This window comes from Sphaerodactylus townsendi, linkage group LG09 (genome assembly GCF_021028975.2).
Source record: "Sphaerodactylus townsendi isolate TG3544 linkage group LG09, MPM_Stown_v2.3, whole genome shotgun sequence".
Classification (NCBI taxonomy): domain Eukaryota; kingdom Metazoa; phylum Chordata; class Lepidosauria; order Squamata; family Sphaerodactylidae; genus Sphaerodactylus; species Sphaerodactylus townsendi.
Genome location: NC_059433.1, coordinates 29808294 through 29831385, shown reverse-complemented (window position 1 = coordinate 29831385; position 23092 = coordinate 29808294). Strand labels below are relative to the sequence as shown.

The window sequence follows — 23092 nt, the reverse complement described above, 5'->3', positions numbered from 1 at the left end:
CCTGCAGAAAGAGACTTCAACACATCTGCTCAGCCCTTCTCTTTCTGTTTTTACTAGCCATTATTCTGGCAAGAAGAATGGTAGACCTATCTTTGCAAAGGGGTGGTTCCTTGCTTGGTCAATTCTTTCTAGCTCAGCTGTTTTTTCAGCCTGAGGTAGGGACAAAAGATACCAGGCACATGTATGTAATTTGCCAATGGGAGTGCATGGAATTCTATCTTGAAAGTTGTGTGTGTTTGTTTCTAATAGTTGCAGATCCAAGAAAAATAAAAACAAATACAATTCTACTAGGGTTTACTTTCACTTGTGAATGTGACCCCTCCTCTCCTCTCCCCTCATCCTTCATCCCTCCAGGGAGTCTGTTCTTTATAACTCTCACTGGCATCTTGCAGTTTATAGAATTTTCTATAATGTTCAACTTAGGGATAACTCTAGAATCCTTTAGCCACGAGCCAGCATGGAGTAGAGGTTAAGAGCAGGTGGACTCTAATATAGTGAACCAGATTTGATTCCCCGCACCTCCACATGAATGGCTGACTCTTCTCTGGTGAATTAGATTTGTGTCCCCACTCCTGCATTCCTGTTGGGTGACCTTGAACTAGTCACAGTTTGAGAATTCTCGCAGCCCCACCTGCTTCACAAGGCATCTGTTGTGAGAAGAGGAAGGGAAAGGAGTTTGTAAGCTGCCTTGAGTCTCCTTACAGAAGATAAGGGGGGGGGGGTATAAATCCAAACTCTTCTTCTCGTCTTCAAAAGATGTATTGTAGAGCCAGGTAGCCAGTTTATCCAGGTAGGCAGCAGCAAGAACTAGATCTCATTCCAACTATAGAAGATCTTCCTTGTGAGGCATTGTCTGAACAAAGCCATGAGTACAGGAATCCAAAAGATGGTGCCAAAATGTTGAGTAAAGATGACAGTGGGTGTGTGCACACCTGCAATTCTAAAAGAAGGCCTCACAATCTGGAATTCCCTTATCAAAGGTAGCTTTTCTCTTGGACTGTGTTAAATTATCATTCCCATAGAGACTGAGAAAAACATGTGCCAAGATTTCATGATTGTAAGCTGCTTCTAGAGAAGAAAAAACTTTTAGAATTAAAAAGATAGTTCAGCTACTCAGTTGTTCAGAAGGCTAATGGATATGTGTCAAGACTGTAGCCCCAAAGAGCATTTTGTCTGGGTGAGGATTGCCTAGTAAACCCATCCTAAACAGCAAAACATCTCAATTACTGGAAGAGTAGTATGTCCTCCTTGCCATAGCAGGATATATGGTGTGGTGTAGTAGTTAAAAGCAGGTGGATTCTAATCTGGAGAACTGGGTTTGATTCCCCACTCCTCCCCCTGAGTGGTGTGGCAGAGCCAGATGTGCTTCTGCACTCCTACATTGGGCTAGTCACAGTTCTTCAAAACTCTCTCAGCCCCACCTACCTCACAAGGTTTCTGTTATGGGGAGAAGGGAGAGGAGCTTTCTTCTTCTTCTTCTTCTTCTTCTTCTTCTTCTTCTTCTTCTTCTTCTTCTTCTTCTTCTTCTTCTTCTTCTTCTTCTTCTTCTTCTTCTTCTTCTTCTTGATGCTCATGCTATCTTAGATGTGTGTGCACGCTCACATTGAACTACAGTCAAGAAGCCAACAATTTTTCACTCTCTTGAGTTTATACCCTCTTGTGTGATTTAGAGATCACTAAGATTTGTTTGTGGTCAGTCAGTACATGGGTTGCAAAGATAAAACACTCGAGCCTTTAGCACATTGAATTTTTGAAGTGGAAACTGTAAATGAGCCTTCCGATCTGCAGTGCAAAAATAATAATAATAATCCACAGTTGCCTTCCTTTTTAGTGAAATGTACAAACAAGCAAGGTGTAGGGGTTTTGTAGGCTGGCAAGCACCCATTTCCTGACTAATTCAGTGTTCAGAGTCATGTGATTCTAGTACCCGTCCAACAGTTCCTGCCATAAAAACAAGACTTCCCTAATTATCTTTTTATTTCAAGATTGGTATCTGAGGTTTTGTTATTCAAACTGGCAACATGAGGGCTGCAGATTGGCTCTGATGGTTGTTTTCATCTGGGCTTGGTCAATTTTTTTCCCTACTTTTCTTTCTGGTGTACTGCTTATCCATACATAATGAACAATGCTAGAGATGGGTTGGCAGATCAGAAATTTCCCTTCATCCCCAGTAATCCCTTTGATGCTCCCATATTAAACTGGGACTCCGTGGATACAAACTACTGGACATGTTTCCTGCACACACCCTGCTGAAATAAATGAGACTCATGCAAGATTGAAGATATTCTTGGGCTTGTACCTACAATTAAGCTCATTTCCAGGCTCAGAAAGATATGTGGAGAGAGGTTTATTTTCATGTGAATGGAGTTGCCACCCGAGGAGAGGAGGAAGCGGTCCGAGGATGCAGAAGGAGACAAAGAAAACCCCAGCCGTTTTATTGGTCTGCTGGCAAAAGGAAGCAGAGACGCCGCAAAGGAGATCGATCCGGCACTGGGCAGCATGTCTGCTGTCCCCTGGTGACCACTAGGCAGCAGTAATAACTTTCCCCCAGCCCAATGCAGGGGGAAAAACATAAACGGCCGAGCAGGAAGACAGTGGGAGCCATCTGGGCACTGGCTCTGAATGAGCTCCCCTTGCTGTTAGAGGGCGCGAGCAGTGGTGGGATTCAGCAGGTTTGCACCACTTCTGCAGAACCAGTTGTTAAAATGGTGCTTGTAAACAACCAGTTGCTAAATTATTTAAATCCCACCACTGGGCGCGAACCACCAGCAGCCCCTGCCTGGGCATGTGGTTCACAGGCTCGCTCCACCCCCCAAGCCTTTTATGGAGGCCCCCACCAAATGGGGAGGCCCGGCACACAGGCTCCTCCTCCCCTGAATGGATCAGTCCCCATGCACAACCCACCAAAGAGTGAGACAACCTCACTTCTGCCAAAGCTTCCTAAGCCAACAGCCAATCACACAAAGCATATCTGATGCTGTACAGCCAAAGGTCCATGCCCCATTCCAACAGATGGATGCCGTCATGTCGATACAGTGCTGGAAGGCGAAATGAAATGTCCCTGTGGACGATGCACCTGCCCCCTAGAGATTACGCAAAGTGTGCCACTGCCTTATTGATCCTGGGTCTGGCCAGGTCCACTTTCTCTGGGACCAATGCCCCATGCCATACTTGATGCTCCAATAGGTGTGACCAGAAAATAGTAGTCTCTGGCAACCAGCAGGTCATGAATTCCAAGTCCAACATCATGTGGGAAGTCAGCAACATGCTCTTTCTGATGGCAGGTCATTCACTCCCAGCTGGATGATCAAGGCGTGAGGTGGTCCATCCCTTGCAACTGCTCCACCCAGTATTGGCATCAAGGCCTCCCAACACATCCCTCTCTGTCCTATCCAAAACATGGTGGCATGGCTGGCGAGTCCAAGGTCTCTCCCCCAATTAGAAGACGAGGCATACTTGGTGGCCCAATGTGGCTGACAATGATGTTGTATTAATGGGGAATTAAGTAATGGAGGTCAAGTGATTTATTGACACAGGACAGTTGTTGTGCAAGCATGAACAACTCCCAGATTTCCTGGTCCCATTTTTGATACCATCAATAATAAGTTCACAACAGTATTTTTAACAGGCACAATGAGAACAAAATAAGTAAACCTTCACTTTGCTATTGGGTGTTAACTATTATTTCTTTCTGTACTCTTCTGACCTACAGGTGTTGAGTAGTATCAATTAATCCAGCTAGAAATAGAAGGAAGAAAGGAAGGATTCAAGCCAGCAAGGATAGGCTCTTCCATGTTAGAGAAGTTGTTTTGTCACAAGGATTTTTTGGCCTAGAATCCATTAAAATTTAGTAACCAAAATATCTAGGAGAAGCTTGTTTTGCAGACATACAATGGCTTTGATTCATTTCTCTCTAGCTTCCTTATACCATGGACGTTTCTGTCATCCCTAAATCACAACCACAATATTTATAGGGTGTAAACTATACGCATGTCTATGATGACTTCCAAGCTGAGTAAATTCACTTGTAGATGTCAACAATACTGTATATATTCTTACAAACTGATTTTGATTAGAGGGTTTGTCATAGTTGAAGTCATGGAATAATAGGTATCTGTGACTGTTAGCCAGCAGGAGGATAAGGGAACTTTGAGAGAGTGTACCTGTAAGAAAAATGATGGTGGCGTAACTTGCCAGCAAAAGATTGAAAGTGTTGATGAATGGCTAATATACAGTTGTCTAGTTGACAAGTGTTTATTCTGAGAAGCCCTGAGAAGCTTATGTAAGAATTTCAGGGACAGATGACTAGCTTCCCTGAAGGATAGCTGACTTATCAATGCCTTTTTTGTCTACAATGTAAAGCTGAAGCGGGTTGTTGAATATATTGTAAGGCGGACTTTTGGTTCACTTGTGAATGGTAATGGATCTGACCATTGCCCTCTGGTGAGCTGCATTTGCCCTGGAAGGAGAAAAGGAAGACATTTTTTCTACCTAGTTTCTGGGCATTTAAAGCTATGGGTGGGGAATTAGAAAATTTGATAAAAATTGAAAATACATGAAATATTGCCTTTCTTATTTAACAACATTCATCTAACTGTTTTAGCATGATAAAATGCACCACTTATAACTTAAGATATAATGTTTTGCTATAAATGTCTTAGTTTTCTACAAGAAAAATTACAAATATACACAGAGAGATTACATTGGATTATATAGCATCCTGTGCTATCTGAGCACCCAAATCTTAGTTTTTACATGAGAAGCAGGGTGGGGGGGAGTTGAAAACAGAAATGTTACCCAGCTTAACAGTGTATGAACTTATTTTTATAGAGCAATGGGGAATTACTCGGCTTGACAATGCTAGAGGCAGGCTGGGAGGGGATCTTTTTAGACTATGTATACCAGAAACAGCTTGAAACATATCTGCAGAGAATTCACAAAAGACCAAATTGCAGTTTAAATATTTTAATATAAGTTTTGGTTGCAAACAGTCACACAGTGAGATGTTAAGGCACATACACACAGTTCCTAAGTATATAGATAGGGTGAAAAAGATAGGTGGGATGATAGAATGGGATTTGGGGAAGCAAGGAACTTATACGTTACCAAAGATCTGCAGAGAAGTTCCAGAAGAAGGGTAGCAAGCAGCGATCCTCTGTGCCAAAGCAGCATTAGGGACCTGCAAAGCGAAGCGACGATATATCGTGAGCATTCAAACCAAACCTTGACCAAAGAGGAGGTTCAGGTTAGAATGATGAGCAATGAGCTTAAGGAGAAAGCAGGACTTTTTATAGGGGTGGATCACTACCGATTTGGGCGGGAAAGAGACCCTTTGCATTAGGTTTCGTTTCTTGCCTCTATGCTGGTCAGCAGGGCTGAGCTAATTAGCAGCTCTATCTATTGTTCTACTCCCTGGGACAATGGGGTCAATTGGTCCTAGATTATATCAGTGAAACCTTGAATGGTTTCTGCAGAGGTTCTTCCTAGAGTCTCTGCCTTAGGTATTCAAATTTTGCTGAGGTTTGGTGAGTCAGGAAGGGATCTTGTTGTTAGGGAGATCGTATCTGAGAGGTGGGGGAAATGCAGGGAGACAGCAATTGTTTGAGAAATGTTTTCTCAAAGGCACAGTATCAGGAGCTTCCCAAAAACAGCTTAGCGAGGTGTGGTGCTCAGGAGTTTTACAGACTCCATCATGCTAACGGAGTACTCTGGCAGGGTATGATAATCAAAGACGCATGTCCTTGTTATGAGATGTCCAGATAGTATTGCCTGGAGTAACTGATAGATTTGCACACAGATTGTTTTGCCTTAGGCTTGCTCTAAGCTTGGACGCTCTGCTATCCACCCACACAAACATGGAAACGGGCATTCTGTAGCACACAGTATGAGAGACAATATGAAATCCAATATTTCATAAGGCAGGGTATACAGGGCAGGGTTACAGAAAGCACAAGTTTCGTTGCAAACTAAAGTATTTGTTTGGTCAGGAAGTATCTCATACAAGTACAGTACAACTAGCTGCATATTTGGATATTAAGTTAAACTTTATAACATTGTAAGCATCAAACTCTTCAACAGTGCTTTACCATTAAACTCATTGTGTATGTAACTGTGGACAAAATTAGGCTCATATAAACAATATGCCATTGAAAATATGTTAAATATGTATACACTGGAATTTTCATGCACTTAATTCTAATCTTGGTCTCAGAATGCAGATTTAAAAAACCCTCACACAATTGGGCCGGGTAGAGAATGGGGAGATGTTTCTACAAACCTAAAATTGCAGGAAAACCCCAAAGTTAAAAGGGGGAAAGTCTGCCTCAAATCCATAAAGTCATGGAATTTTTTTTAAAGTAAGGAGCAGCCAAGAGAACAAGTGAGTAACAGGCAGCAGTGATAATGTGGGAGAAGGAAGAAGAAGAAAAGGCAAGGAAATTAAAGAAGAGACAATGATGATAACGGCGGGGAAAGAGAAGATTTGAAGAGGAAGAGGTGCTAGGAGGGCTGATGAGTAAGAGGAGAGGAAGCCATGGCCACTAAGGATGTGGGATTTATCCAAGTCCTCATGGCCACCCTTATAATTATTTAATGCTGTAGATTATTGTCATAAAAGCCTTCAGACTGCCATTAAGAGTAGCAGCACCCTACATTCCCACACCCTCAAAAAAAAGAGTGAGTAAAAAGCCTTCTGTTCCATTCATTCCAAAAGAGAAACTATTTCAGTATTTCTCAAGTCTTTGACACATATTTCATTTTACCACAGGAGGGGAGTTTTAATTTTTATAATACTTTACTGCTCAAGCCCTCAAAATGTATGATCCCCCAATCCAGCAAATGTTTTCCTAAAAAGAAAAGTCTTTACTAGGCCCCTTTCCTCACCGGCCAGTAAACCCAGGTGAGAGGTGGGTTGCATGAACCCGTCTTCACCCTGGGCCATTTGCATGGCTGACTATTCTGTGGACAGCCAGCCATGCAAATGGGGTGTGAGCCTTTGCAGGGAGGTGCATGCCATTTTGGGTCGCTGCCCCCAAGGACTGCCCCCTTTGTGGGCTGCATTTTATGGGGCTCCATACCCCCCCCTGCAGCATGACTTCCTATACAGAGGTAGGGGCTGCTAGGGCTACTTATGCCTTCTGAGATTTGATCGCAGCCCCCAAACATACCTTACAGCTGCGGCTCTTTGCTTGGCTGCAGCTGTGAGATGCATTAAAATAAAAGAATAGCTGAAAACATGATTGTCAAAAAACCCACCAATAGCATGGGTGAGGGGTATGTTAGACCCGTGTTAGGGGTGGGAGCCGTGCGAAGTTCCTGCCAGACATAGGTTTTATTCCACCCTTCACCTGCATTTATTGGCCCATGCGGAAAGGGCCTAGGTATCTGAAGGCAGGGAGATAACTGTTCTGAAGCGTCTCACGGGGAAAGACTGGGCCACTGAACATGCCCCATAATATGCAAGTAGCAGGTACTTAGGGATTCCCTAATAGACACGTTGATGGGGAATGTACTTTCCTTAAAACCATTGCAGAAAATTTGACACAGAATCAACCCCAGCCCTAACAAGGACATTGCAGTTTCTACTGCTGGTCTCCCATTCTTGGTAAAACAGATTGGCTTCAAGACAGCCTAAGATTCATTGTGGCAGTAGCAGTCAATAGTGCCCACTCAAGGTCTGATCAGCATCCAATACAGGACTGAAGGGTAGAATAATAATGGGGTTGACCCAGGGGTGAACAATCACTTTCTACAAGGATTCAGCTGCTCAATTTTTTATCCAGACATTTTTAGTTTTCATAATAGACTAGACACATAGAAAGCAGGTTTGGATCTAACTCTTCATTTTACTGAAAGGAAATTCCTCCCACTGGAGTTTTAATATATTTTTGGATTGCACATTCTCTTTTGAAATGCGCGTTTAGCCTGTGGTTTTGCAGCACTGGGGGAGAAGGTTTATTTCAGAAGGACTTCCTATTCACAGTATTGCCAGGCGAGTAGTTTTCTATCTGTCTCTTCTTCTCCATCAGTTATATGAAACTGTTTTTGCATTTAGACAACTTTACGTAGGATTAACATGCTTAGCACTACTATTTCACATGCTGTCTTTCAAAAATGGCTATAAATTTCGTAAAGTCATTTATCTCAGTGGGACTCAAGGATACATCACTTTGTGCAGAGTCATAACAGGGACTTAAGAGTGGATTCCAAAAGAATTATTGAAAAGTTTGATTACAGTAATTAGGAGTTCCAAATAAACCTTTTATCAATCATCTTCAGGGCTTATTCATACTCCTCTTTTCCTATACCTAATGCTTTCCATGTTCTCCGTGTTTTGTGGATAGACTAGAATACGGAAGACCCAGGTTTGAATATCCACTCTGCCGTGGAAACTTCCTTGGCCAGTCACACACAGTCAACATAATGTACCCCACAGCATTGTGGAGAAAGGGAGAAAGTTGTAAGCCATTTTGAGTCTTCATTGGAGGAGAAAAGTGGATATAAATGAAGTAAAATAAAATGTAAAGATGAAGGACTAGTTTGTAACCCATGTTTGGATTATCATTAGTGACTGATCACATGAGCATTTCATCATGCTTGTATGTGCCATATACATGCTGTCGTGACTTTCTCCTGCCAGCTCAGCAACTTAGACTCCTCAGCCCAGGAATTAAGGCCGCCAACCTTGATCAGATCAGAGACAGCCTAACATAGCCGAGGTGCCTACTGACAGTGGGTTAGCAGCACCAGAGACCATCTCACCGGAGCCTGCAAAGGAGGCCTCACCACCAGCCCCTGAAATAGTCACCAGACCTCCATTGGGCAGAAGATGGACCCAAGCCCATAGCATCCCAAGGCACATTCACACTTTGCAGGAACAGCAATGGCAGAAAGCCCAGACTGAGATGGTTCAAAGGAAGCAAAGTGTTTGATTGGCTGTATCCTACCCCATCTCAGTGCCAGACCATGAGAATAATAATTTCTTCACAGGATCCTGGCCAAACCACAGTGCAGCTGCAGCAGCTCAGCACCTGTCAGCAGGGCAGCTGAGCCTGATTACTTCTCAGCTTTATTTAGGTTGAGTCTTGGGAAGGCTACCTTGCTGGATCAACCTGACTACCAGGTCCAGGTCCTGGCTGCCTGTGCCAGTCAACTCCTCCAAGACTGTCTAGACCTGAGGGCATTGCTTCAGAGATCAGGCTAGGCCTTCCTACAGAACACATACAATTGGAAGCCATGGCCTGTTGTAGCTCTTCAATTCAATGAATCATGTGCCAAATCAACATGTGGATGAGATGCTTTTCCTACATGAAAGTGCTCACTCTGTATGAAAAATTCATTGTTTAAAGCATCCTTCCTAGTAAAAAGTCTTCTAGACATTATTAAGTGGTTCTTGTTTGTTCGTGGTTGGGAAAATAATAACTGGGATAAAAACTTAAATCTTAATTGGGAATAATAGCATTTATGGTAGAATTTTATCTGTAAAATCACCATTAGTCAAACACCATGCTCAACACTTTCATTAGTGGCATTCTTACTGGTAACAGATTCAGGCCTGATTATATTCCAAGCCAGCAAACTAATTGCAGCCATTTTCATCTGCTTTTAGGCTTGCTATGTTTTGTTGGTGGAAGGTGTCATCAGTGACCCTGTAGGTTTTTCAAGTCAAGGGACATTTGGAGGTGGTTTGCCGTTGCCCATCTCTGTATGGGCTGAGAGAATTTTGAGAGAACTGTGATAGGTCCAAGGCCCCTTCAGGGGCTTCAAGTGGAAGAGTGGAGGATCAAACTTGGTTTTCCAGGTCCACCACTCTTAACCATTAGACCACACTGGTTTTGTTAGATTTCTGCAATGTATAGAGCAGGGGTGGCCTACCTATGGCACTCCAGATATTCATGGACTACAATTCCCATCATCCCACCTGCGGCACTTGTGGTGAACTAGGGGCTGATAGGAAGTACAGTCCATGAAACATCTAGGCTGCCATAGGTTAACCACCTAGCTAACACTCAGAAGTGTTCTGGTTTCTTGGGCAAAGTTGGAAGAGGGAGAAAAGGCAAAATATTGCTTTGGTTTTGGATTAGAAATGTGATGTAGCTGTATATTATTAGATCAACATAGAATAACTGGGGATGAGACTGTTTTATGCATTCTTCCAGTCTTATTCTAATGTAGCCAAAATGTCATCAGTGTTCCATCACAGAGGGGCTGACAGTGGCACCTTAATCTTGGGACCATGCTACAGAAAGATAATGGAAAAAATAAAGTGTTTGACACATGCTTTTTATGCTGGAGGGAGTAGCAAGACATAACTCTTGTTTTATAGCAGAGATTCAGTTTATTTACTCACCACATTTAGAAGAGTTTGATTTGTACCCCACCTCTTCTTCTGTGAGGAGACTGAAAGGGGTTTACAAACCCCTTCCCTTCCCTCTCCCCACAACAGACACCTTATGAGGCAGGTGGGGCTGAGAGAGTTCTGAACAAACTAGTCCAAGGTCACCCAATAGGAATGTAGGAGTGTGGAAACAAATTTGGTTTATCAGATAAGAAAAAATGGCATGACAGCAGTAGAAAACAATTCAATGACAACAGGATAATATGGGCAGTGTCCTATAGACAGTGCCACAGTTCCTTTCACTGTACAAAGTGCCTTCCAGAATGATTCTGGTAGCACTTTTCCAGAATCATTCTGCTAGCAGTTACCTTTCTAGAAAAGCTATTCTGAACAACTCCATTATACCTAATTTGTGGAATGACAGAAGCACTGGACACCCCCCCCCCTTTTTCTCAAGCAGGCCATTCCACAAGTTTGGGGCTATAACTGAGAAACTGCATTTCTGGGCTGTTTTGCCAGTTTGCAAAATAGCACTCTCCAAATGCCCTGAACTGTTGAGTGAAGCTATTGTAGTGGGACGTATGATCATTTCAAGAGAAAACTTTATATAGTTCATGATTCCAGTAAGAAATAGCCACAATGAAGATGTGCAGAAAAGAAATTTTGGATTTGTAGTTTGTGAAAAAGTAATTATTTTGTCCCTTCTGGACCTGAGGTGAGTGACTAAGTATGTAATACACTGTCAGCAGGCATCTGTGCTGAATAGTCTAAAGTAGTCTAAAGAATTGCAAGATCAGCTGTCAAATTCAGAGTGAAAGGAATGAGAATCAGTGAGACAACCAGTGGCTGAGAACTACTTTTTCCTGAGACAAGAATGTAGATTTTAAAGCTTTTCAGGCCAATGTTTTGCTCCGCTTTGTTCTTGAGCGAGCACAAGGCACCATCTCATCCACTTGATCTAGGGCTAAAAGGCAGCACTTTTCTGGAGCAGATACAAGCTTAGCTATCTGGTGCTCCAGGTTGAGAGCCCTGCATTGGATAGCAGTGCCTGTAAGAGAGTTTGCTGGGATAGGGTAGAGAGGGACTAAAGATGACACCCTGCATGTCATCTTAAGGCCCCTACAAAAGACTCCATCCCATAGCACTGTCACAGTATCATGCTGTTGAAGAAGAGGCAGGAAAAGCTGCCCCATTTGCTTCACATAAAATGACTTATTTGAAGGAGCAGCCCTGTTTGTCAGTTGCAGCAAAATTAAACAGAAATCCCATGTCACCTTAAAAATTAAAAATACTCATTCCAGCAGAAGCTTTTATGCATTAGAGCATGCTTCATCAGATATATTGTGTATTGGTTGTCACTATAACATCTCACCACTCCCACCTTTCTATTTCTTGTCGTTTTACAAATAAATATATATCTAATGGAGGTACACTGCATGCATCTGATGAACTGAGTGCTGATTTAACGAATCTTATGTGGAACAAGTTTCATTTGTCTTTGCGGCTCGAGGTGGGGCAGGCGGGGAAGGTTTACTGGCAATGACGACACATATGCAATACGTTTGATGGTAAATTGCTGGCCATAGCTTGTTTAATGAAACAATTACTTCCGTAGCTGAAGTGTTTGTTCATGTTATCGGCACTCAGGTCTGCCTTCAGTACTTGCCTGTTTTCGGTAACATGGACAATATAATTTTGAAATAGAGCATTATCTTTGAGCCGGATTGTGTGTCCTCATATTTGCCTATTTCCAGTGTTCTGCCATTCTGCATGACAGGGTTAGGTAGACTTCTGAAAGCAAGTGAGGTAATGGTGTGAGGTAATAGCTAAAGCCAGCGCACAGTGTTCCTTTGAATCCCACCGCAGACTGTAACATGAATCAAGCCTAAAGAAAATTAGATGGATTTTCATATAACACTTTTTAAACGTGTCATATCTGAATCTCAAAATGCACGCATCTGAGCTCTTTTAACTGTACTTTTCACAGCTATATAAAAACACCTCAACAGTCTTTCAGGAAACAGATTAGGAGAAACGTGTTAATATTTGCGTACAACTACAGTTTTGAGTATAGTTCCTCCCTCCTGCCAATAATTATAGAAACCTGGATTAGCACATACAGACAATGCCACTTGTCCGCATTGAATATTTGTGAATTTTCATGCTTCTGCTAGAATGGCAGTGGGCAACGGAATTGGGGGCAGGGTAAATGACACCCTTAAATCCACAGTATTATGTGTGAGAAGAACAGGTTCCTTAAAGATTCATACAGTAATACAAACAGACCTTGTGTGTGATATTTCATGGGTATGTATGTGAAAATACTTCTTGAAGTGTTTTGTTAGGAGGCCTAATCTGAGTGATAATCCATTTTCATTGACCTCCTCATATCACCCACTTTAGTCTACTGCTTTCTTGATATAAAAAGTACTTCCTTGGCAATTTAAGAAATAATGGTGTGAGTTGAAAGGCCTGGTATATCCTGTTTGGTGGGTTTAAAAAAAGTTAATTAGTTATATTGTCTTGTGTGATTTGATTGATCTTAACACAGACTACCTGTTGTGGATTTTCTGGGCTGTGTGGAAAACCCACATGGTCTTACATGGATTTTGTGTTTGGATCCCCCCCCCCCCCCCCCCATGTAGCACCCATGTTCACATTCTGGAAGGTTTGTCCATTAAGGCAGTACTTCTTAGCATTTATTTAGCATTTATTCAGTTATTTAGCATTTATTTAGTTATTTATTTTAATTGTGCATTTGCCAGTTTTGCTAACCATCTCTTCTCACAAATTGCACATGGAAGGAGCACCAGTTGTGCCAGATATAATGGGATTTTTGCATGCAATATGTTTTGCAGAAACTTGGGCAGGGTTTTAGTGGCGTGCGCACATTAGACATCTTGCCTGTTGTATGACTTGCCAAGAGGTAGCCAGACAGTACCACAGATTGAACTACTTAGCTGAGGTTTTCCTTCCCTGCCTCTTCCAATCTTCTCTGATTTCTTACGTTTAAGCATCTTGTGTGTTACTGGCGTACAAACTACAATCTAAAGCTTTTGTTTTCCTGAAAGTGAAAGATGAATCAGGTGAGTAAGATCAACAGGTCCTGAAATGAAATAGTTGCAGCTTGACATCAGTCTGTACATACTGTGCTTCTAGAATTCATATGGGAGTCTTCGCGTTAGATCGCATTAAAAATATTCCTTGGTTTTATGATGAAGGTCTAGAATAATGTAAAAAGCCTGCCTATTCAGTCTCCAAAAAAGTGAAAATTTTGTGTCAGCTTGAATATTTTTTCCATCATTAAAAAAATGTTATGCTGCTTCTAAGATTTTGACCCCCCCCCCTAAAAATACATGATTAAAAGATAGTGAAAGAAGCAAATGGTGAAACTAGGGTCTCGTTTCTACAGCCCCGCTGTATTGACTTTTTTGGAGGAACACAGACGCGATTGTTGTTAACCCATTTTTCATAGAAAGCTGTTATATGAAATGTCTGAATGTGTGAAGCTGGGCAGTTCAAAGCCGATCTTGGACTGAAATGCCTGAGGTCATCTGGTATAATGAGACATTCTCTGAGTGTACCTTTTTATTGTTCCAATATTATGTTACCAAAGAAGCAGGGAGGGGGGGCCTAACAGCACCTGTCACTACGTTTTTCTCCTTAAATTAGACTCCCTTGCTTATAAAAAAAAATTTAATAGATTCCTTGCAGTTTATACGTACAGTGCTTAGTAGGCATTCTTTCTGTTCTCTTGCCAGCTACACGGTTACTTAGAAAGTGAACCGCTCACGCTACAGCTGTTCATTGGTACTGCAGACGACCGCCTGCTGCGACCCCACGCTTTCTACCAGGTTCACCGGATCACTGGGAAAACCGTTTCTACTACCAGCCACGAAACCATACTTTCTAACACTAAAGTCTTGGAAATTCCACTTCTACCTGAAAACAACATGAGAGCAATGTAAGGCCCAAATCTTCCTGTGTGTAGCTGTATTGTCCTTTCAGTCTGCCCTTAATATTGTAAACTAATGCTACATTCTCCCCTCCACCCCCATCCTATACAAGATCTTTCTGGGTAGGAAATTTTCCACAGCTTTTCTAGGTGGCTTGCATGTAATTGTTTTCATGTCCATGTACATTATGCAAATACTTACTTGGGTCAACTGATTGTTTTTCCTCTAGAGCTTCAATCGGTGTGCTTCTTTGCCATTTAAAATGAGTAGATCAGTTACAGCGCTGTAAATATCTTCCACCTCAGCTCCTGCTTTTAGGTTATTAACCTGACACCATCTAATTCCTATAGGCAGTTCAACATGAAATCTATCCTATTGGAACTCTCCTAATAAGTGGAAAAAGTAGAGGTGTGTGTTTGAAATCTGTGTGTCTGTGAAGCAGTGCATATTAGGGAAAATTTAGGGAGATTTAGGCCCAAGCAACCAAGACCCCACTTCCTTATTCTGTTGCCAGGATATTGTTATTAAAAAAAACTTCTGTTGACCAATTTTAATAATCTGTGCAATATTTGGAACTGGAGAACAGTTAAGAAGAATAAGATTAGGCTGCACTGTACCAGAGGGAGATTGGAAGCAGAAGCACGGAGTTTAACTGAAGGCACCAAGTGAACACCACACTGAAGACACTTAGGCTGATTCCGCATGGACCAAAAACAGTGGTGTGAAAACGGTGTGAAAACGGTATAAACCCTTTTACACCGTTTTAAACCCTTTTACACCGTTTTCACACCACTGTTTTTGGCCCATTTGGAATGAGCCCAAGTGAATAACTCAATTGTGGTCTTTAGAATCTAATGGACAAGACAACAAGAGCAATCTAGCAAACTGGATGAAGGTGGTGAGATTGACATTACAATTATAGTTCCTATGCATAATAACCAGAACCCCCTAGGGAATCTGAGGCTGCAATTCTAAATATGCTTTCTGGGGAGCAAGTCTCATTGGCTGACATAATTTTGACTGGACCTTCTCCCTGAAGTTCATCATATGTCAACCAGCCTAGCCCAGTAAAAACAGCACTGCTACGTACTTGAATACCCCGATTAATCAAATGCGTTGAGTCCTTTCCCAAGCCATTTGAATCATTACACGTATATTGACACAGTTAATTCATCAAGACCTTTAAAGGGCAGGATAGTTAGAAAAGTCCCTATAAAGTCACTATAAAGTACTCAATTTTGATGCTATTTTGACTGCTGCTCAGTATTACATTTACAATGGGAATTCCTTGGATTTGTGGCAGTGAACACCTTAATCCTATGCAAAACTGAAGCTCGTGTTAACCTAGCTGCCACAGTAGTTTGTTGAGCAAATGACTTTTTGCTCTTCTACCTTTCAACTGAAATCCAATGTGCATGTACTTAAGGATGTGTGTGTGTTATCTCAAACCCTACTCATTTCTGTGCTCAGTAAGAGTTTTATGTGTCACCGCTGTGTTGCATCTGGTCCAAATGGCTGTTGCCAGCTCTTTAAATAGGACTCTAGATGGATGCATCTGTGCACTGTCCCAAGTTAGTTTGGAGCCCAGCGCCACACTTAGTAATGTCTGACCTGACTCTCTTCTGCCACCACAGCAGCTAACTTTTTCAGAAAACCAAGACAGAGACAGGTCTGACTGTAGTCGATACTTTATAGTAGAACTGTCGTGCCAAATGCTAGTTGAAAATGTATGTGGAAATTGGCTTTACTCCATGACCGTCGATGGCATGCAGTCAATTTATACAAATGGAGCATATGGCCAGCCGTCTTCCCAGTTAGTAAAGTCAGACCACTGTTTTCTTGTCTTTGGCAAGCTTGCATCATACATCTTCTTCATAACTCATAAGTGTGATGTTTAATAGCACTTTTATATACAGATAGAGTGTCTGATTTTTTTTTCTGACAAAGATTCAACAGGTGTAACTTCCCCTGGTGTGAAAACGCAACAATTCACATGTTGAATTTGGGCATGTCATGAAGTTGTCAAGGTGGCCACTTACATAAATTATGTAGGTTCTTGAGACTGAAAGTGGGGAAAGGTAGTGAAATTTTTCTAAGTGTTCTGTTATTTAAAAGCCATGTAGGGTTCTGAGCCAGACACTATAAATTGTGATAAGAATATCATATTAATGTCTACAATAAATTGTAATCAAACATTCCACAGGTTTGGCATTTATGTAAGGTTTGCTGTGAATGTGGCTTTAGTATCTCTGGCTATGGGGTGAGGGCTGGAGTGTAGGTGTTCCCTTATTGTTAAAGCCTTTTGTGCTCTGGGTTATGTTAAGAGCAGTTTTCTCTTAATAATCCTACCCAGAGGTTATGACCTTGCTTGGACATGCACAGTGATCTCTGTTACATCATCAGAATTCCCATATAATTATCTTAAATGATGAAAACATTCCATTTTCATTCTGAACATTAACAAGCAAAACTGAAGTTAGGAACTACAAAAGGAGAGAAGAGTTCAGATTTATACCCCGCTTTTCTCTCCTGTAAGGAATCTCAAAGCAGCCTTGAGACCATTTCATAAATATTTATGAAAGAAGCCCTTCTCTCCTCCCCTCCCCTACAAGTGACACCCTGTGAGTAGGTGGGGCTGAGAGAGCTATAAGAAAACTGACTAGCTCAAGGTCTCCCAGCAGGCTTCATGTGGAGGGATGGGTTCACCAGATCAGAGTCCGCCGCTTATATGGAAGAGAGGAGAATCAAACTGGTTACTCCAGATTAGAGACCACTGCTCTAATTACTACACCGTGCAGGGTCTGTGTTAGTATAATCAGTTATGGATGTTGCTGAACCGGGATCTTTTTTCTCACCCTGCGTATTTCTCTTTGTCTTCTAAATTTATGCAATCTCCATCACAGCTTTTGATTTCTCTGCCTGTCTTTCAATGCAATTTGCTGACATGCTTTGAAGACACAGGCGGAGCTTTGCAAGTAATGTCATCATAATCAGGCTAGCGGAAATTAGTTTAGCTATTTGATAAAACCTGTATAGCCAAGAGTGGCTTAGCAGACCTTAGAGATGGAAGTCCATAAATGATTTAAACTGATAGCAGTTTTGGTGACCAAGGGCAGAGTTTATAAGATCCCATATAAGCCTCCCTTCTATTACTGTAGCAATAATCAAATTTAAGAGGGGAAAACATGCAAAGTAGTGTGAGGGACTGGGGGTAGGGTGAGATTAGGTGGGCTGGCTGTGGGAGGAGGGAAGAGGTCTGGAAAATCTGCCCACTCACTGCAAAGCAAAATTAAATTTGTGCTAGAAGTGGTCTCACTTGCTGCGGAGCCCTTCGGGGATCGGGCGGTATAAAAGCCGAATTAATAAATAAATAAATAAATAAATAAATAAATAAATAAATAAAGCGAGGCTTGAGGAAATGCATCTGTGCTTGCAGCAATGCACATTTGCTCCCATCATGCAGCAGATGCCTTCTGAGTAATTGGATGAAAACAGATTTTAATTTACAAACTGTAACATGGAGGCGTTTTCTAAAGTGGCTTTATTTTGGAGTTAGCAACATATTGCGCTGGATTTGTTTTTCCACATAGAATACATTGTACTGCAGTCATTTTTAAAATCTGGTTTTAAATAAATGTTTGGCTGGGATTCACCCAGCAGCCAGAACTTGTGCTATATTGTAGACTATGACCAATAGCTAGAACAGTCAAACTGTGTTGAGTAAATTATATTTTCAGTTTTGGGGGTGTCATGAATTTTCCAGTGACATTTTGTTGTTGCAGATCAGATTAGTAGGTTTGGAGGGCCTTTAAATGAAAACAAGAAATACTTGCTAGTTACTGATGCCATTTCCTTATAAAAAGCTTTTGTATTTGAAAATGTTACTGGGTTTGAATTCAATCCATAATCTTTAATCTCAAAACTGAGCTGATTGTTACCCAACTGCTGTAAATTCCCCTACTCTTAAATAATTTCTTAAATCCCAACCATATATTGATGTCTGTAGAACTGATTACAGTAGTAAGAACTGCATCCAGTAATAATAAATATTTATGAAATGGTCTCAAAACTTCTCGTGATCACCATAAGAGATCCTTGGCTACAGTGCTAGCGAGAAAATCTTTCCATTTGTCCAAGAAGTGCCATAAAGATTAATCGCACAAAGGTCTAACCCTGTAAACATCTATTTTAGGATTTTACTTAGTTTTCTGGCTACTTCCAGAGGGGTGAACAGAAAAACGCTCCGGATTATTTGCTGCTGTATCCAAATAAGTGATAAATGATAAGATATTGTGAAACAGCTGCCTTGCAACTAACTGTTCCTCTACACAATTCTGTGAACTTTAGAAGGAAGTGCTAAAATAATTGTTGATGGAGAATCAGTGAGGGTTCATGTGTGACCCTCATCAGTAACTGTGCTTCTGGCAAGTGTACAGTGTGTGTTGCATCAAAACCTGATGCCCAGATTTTGGGGGGTTGGGGTTAAACAGAATCTAGTTCTGCTAATGGATCTGTGTGGGATTTCTTATATCTTTTTCAAAGCACCTGTGATGTTCTAAAGATATGGCAGATATGCAGACAGTCTGAAAATTTGTTATTCTGTAAGATTATGTATATAAGTTTAAAAGCTTTTTTTTTTTGAATCAGCATTGACTGTGCTGGAATACTGAAACTTAGAAATTCAGACATTGAACTGAGGAAAGGAGAAACTGATATTGGAAGGAAGAACACCCGCGTTCGTCTGGTCTTCCGTGTTCACATTCCCCAGCCCAACGGGAGAACTCTTTCTCTGCAAGTAGCATCTAACCCAATTGAATGCTGTAAGTACTGTATTCAGTGTCAATATGATATCGTGTATTGTCCATAAATCTTCCTGAAATTCATTGGTTACTCTCCTTTGGGGCAGCAGAGGTGCAGCACAGAAATGGAGTCTGCATGCTCCTTTTTCATACCACTTGCTCTACTGTTACCCAATATCCCCCTCTCCTCCCTCACTTTCTTTTTTCCTAGCCACACTGCAGCTGGAAAAAAAACTCCATATTATGCTTTACACAAGTTGCCAGTGGGGACTGGTGGCTAGTTTCAGTTTCCCAGTGGCAACTCCTACTTGACTTTAGCCCTTGTCTCCTCTCCTCCCCTCCCCTCCACATCATTTTGGAAGCCTAACAGCTTGGCCACAAGCTGTTTCACCTCCTGAAAATGGTGCCAGAGAATGCAGAAGCCCCTCCACCTGTGCTGTGATCCTGACCCAAATCAGGCCCCGGGCTGAATCTTTATACAGAAGTTGCCCCTGGAAACTTGTTGCTGAAGTATGACTGCCAGTTGCTGTGGCAAACTTGTGCAGAGCGTAATGTTTAGTTTGGCTCTAGAAGAGCTGCCAAAAAACTTGGCTGGAAGGAGTATGTGAAAGAAATAGATCACTGAAATATCTTTTATAAACAGGGCTGCCAGATTCCATATAACTACTTTACAGTAATGTGACTATGGGTTAATATTTCATAAATCTTAAATACTGTGATAGAAGGGCTAAAGACAAAAGATAAACGTAGCACAATTTCTTCCAAACTGTGCTGAATGTACTTGTATTACATTATAGTGTGAAGAATAGGTAAAATTGTTTTAGGGTTCACACTATTGACGATTTACCTCAAGTAAGATTGATTTTGTCTACCTTTCAATGCTGTAGTTCAGTAATAATTCAAAAACGTTATCAGAATATGATTTAACAGTGCTATAAACATTGTTTGGTGCTATTAGACGTGATATAACACAAGTTATCCCCATTCTTCTTCAAGTATACCTCACACAGAATATAGTATAGTCCCCATTCTTCATACATGGTATGAAAGTGTATATTTTCTAGGGCACTCTTCGTATGTATGTGTGTGTATGTGTGGAGAGAGGCGTTTATTTTGTTTTGATTGTGATTTTTTCTTTTTGATTCAATCAGCTCAGAGATCTGCTCAGGAACTGCCTTTGGTGGAGAAGCAAAGTGTTGATAGCTATCATGTGATGGGCGGGAAAAAAATGATCCTGAGTGGACACAACTTTCTTCAAGACTCCAAAGTAATTTTTGTGGAAAAAGCTCCAGGTATTTAAAACTCTGGTCCTAAAAATTAGTGCATATGCATGTGCCTTTAATGCCAGGATAATATCCACCTTGAGCCTCTGAGAAAGGTAGATTACCAGTAACGCAAAATATAAATATATTTTTAAAATGATAGACTGCACTGTCGTAAAAGCCATTCTTCCTCGTCCTGCGTATTTATTTGCTGTTGTTTCAGAAGCAACAGTAACAGCCTTATCAGTAACAGCTTCAAAGTGTTTTAAAATGTCTGTGCGGAAAGTCATCCTGGGTTGGCAGAAAGATACATAAATGAGTACAGAAGGAAATTTGGAAAGCAGCTGGCCCAAAAGGTTCTGATATGCAAAGGGCTGCAGTGGCCTTTCATATTTCTGCAAAGTCAAATAATAACATATCCAGGTACAAGATAAGAACAGAGTGACCCATTTGTAACAGGTAATGTTATCTTTCTTGCTATACTAATTGAAACTAAAGGGGAGCAGAAAGCATGCAAGAGTCAAAGCTTCCTTTGTGAGATATCTGCTTTGACTCTTGCATGCTTTCTGCTCCCCTTTGACTCTCGAAAGCTTATAGCCTTGAAATCTTGTTGATTTTTAAGGGGCTACTAGCCTTAAAGCTTGCTATTCTACTGCAGAGCAACAGGGCTGCCAGCCAGAAAATTAAAAAAGGAACCATTTCCACAGTGGCCAAGACCAGTGAGGTAGATGTTTGCCTCAGAAACTAAAAGGAGTCTTGAGTCACCTTGAAGTTTAACAGATTTATTGTATCTTAAACCTCCCAGGAGTCAGATCAAGTGGGCTCTAGCCCACAAAAAGCTGAAGTGACAAGGAATCCGTTAATTCCTAAGATCGTACAAGTTTCTGTTGTGTTTTTCCTAGTGGGAAGGAGAATCCAATAGAGGCTGAACTGAATAGAACAGAATTTGCCAGTAAATCCTGGCTATCAGTTTCTCTTTAAAGCCAGCCTTTATTGGTGATTTTGAGGTCAACTGGGAAGTGTCTTGAAAGACTGAAGTGTTCTTTTGCTGAGGGCTGAGCTGCAAAGACTGACCTGATTGTCTTGAAAGGTATTGTTGCAAGTAGGTAGGATGTGCCAGTAGGCAAGCCCTGATGGTATAGCTGGTTTCGTTAGATCCTGTAATACTGCTCCTTGAGTAGATAGGACGATAGAGCTGGCACCAGAGATGTTGCTCAGGTGAAACAGCAGGGGGTTTGCAGCATGTTATTGTGCAAATACAGGAAGTCAATGCCAATTGGTACATCTTTGTCATTCTTGGAGCTTGGCTACGTAAGACTGTGGTCCTGTACTGTGAGAATCTTTCTGATGAATGCTGCTGTACATTATAATATACTGATACGTGATGTTTACAACATCACCTGATAGATTTATGCAAATAATTTCAGTCACAGAAGTAACAATAATGTAGGATATATGACAGGGAGCAGGAAGATCCAGGTTCAAAACCCTCATATGTCATGCACCTCTGAGCCTAAAGGGTACAGTTTTCTTCTAAAGGTAAAATGAAGCAAATGAGAACAATGTCAACTAATTTGATAAAAATAATAAATAAAAAGCAGTATAGTTTGACATCATAGATGCTATACTCTGTTTCACATAGAGATGTTAGTTCAGTCAGTTGAGGTACAGCGGTTGAGAAAATTGTATGTTTCCACGTTAGAAGATAGTCCCAAACAAATATGAGAATTAGCATTCATTTTTGCGCACCACCTTTGTCAAAACCATTTTTTGTGCATTATTGAATATGGTACTTTGATACAAGAGCATTTGTGCTAAAATGTATTTTTATTTTCAAACGGATGAGGGGATGAGGGGAGCAGGGCTAGGCAGGCTCTAGGACTCAGGCGGAGAATTCTACAACATCCAAGAAAGTCCAGCATTCTTTCTTTTGGGGTGAAGGAATATACAATCTACTGACATCTTTATGTGAAACAGAGTATAGCATCTATGCTCTTTCAGTAGTACTTTTAAAAACTGAGGATATAAGTTTCTTTTTTGGGGTTGGTCATTTTCATTGATTCATTTCAATCTTAACAATGTTAATATCATTTCTGAGGAAAATGTTTCATGTTAGATTTTTTTTGCAATGAATGTATTAATGTCAGTATGTAAATGATCATCAATATATTAAAGATAGTAAACATAATGAGTGCATAACCTTGTTAATTCATTCGATGCTCATGGATAAAAATTAATTTGTGTCTGCACAGTCTGTGCATACAGACATGTATCTTCAGGAGTCAAAATATTACATAACCAGTAAGGAAGAAAAGTCTTTTTGTTTGCCTATGATTTTTTGTAAGTTTAAATTCCTATGCCTGTAGTGAGGTACTGTGTCCCCCACACAAAACTTCAAGGAGACAGACGGATGTAAAAATACTTGATTCCTGGCCAGATCAGATCTATCTGCCATTTTTATTTGAGCCTGCTAGAGGGATATGGAGTTAAATAAATAAGATCCAGATCAGAACGTGGCTAGAATAGATAACTGTGTGTGAAAAAGGACAGTCAGTGAAGGTGAGAGCCAAGGAGGAGGAGCAATTTTTTTAAAGGTTTCTTGTTTTGGAAAGGGTTTCCGTGGCGCTGGCACAAACCAGAAATTCCACAGCTGCTTGTCAAAACCCACTGAACTTTAAGCTGTCTCCTGAAATTCTCAAGCACTTAACTTCTCTCAGCCATTCAAAGGAAGGCTTTGAT

General features: G+C 41.1%; 1 protein-coding gene across 3 annotated transcripts in view; it reads left to right on the top strand.

The window, feature by feature from the left end:
• NFATC1 (nuclear factor of activated T cells 1) overlaps positions 1–23092 on the top strand; it is a 171497-nt gene that overhangs the window by 64534 nt on the left and 83871 nt on the right. For all 3 annotated transcript variants that reach the window (XM_048508238.1, XM_048508239.1, XM_048508237.1), the window contains exons 4-6: positions 14098–14300; positions 18940–19112; positions 20243–20383. In XM_048508238.1, the coding sequence (XP_048364195.1) occupies positions 14098–14300; positions 18940–19112; positions 20243–20383 (517 nt within the window). The remainder of the gene's footprint in view (positions 1–14097; positions 14301–18939; positions 19113–20242; positions 20384–23092) is intronic.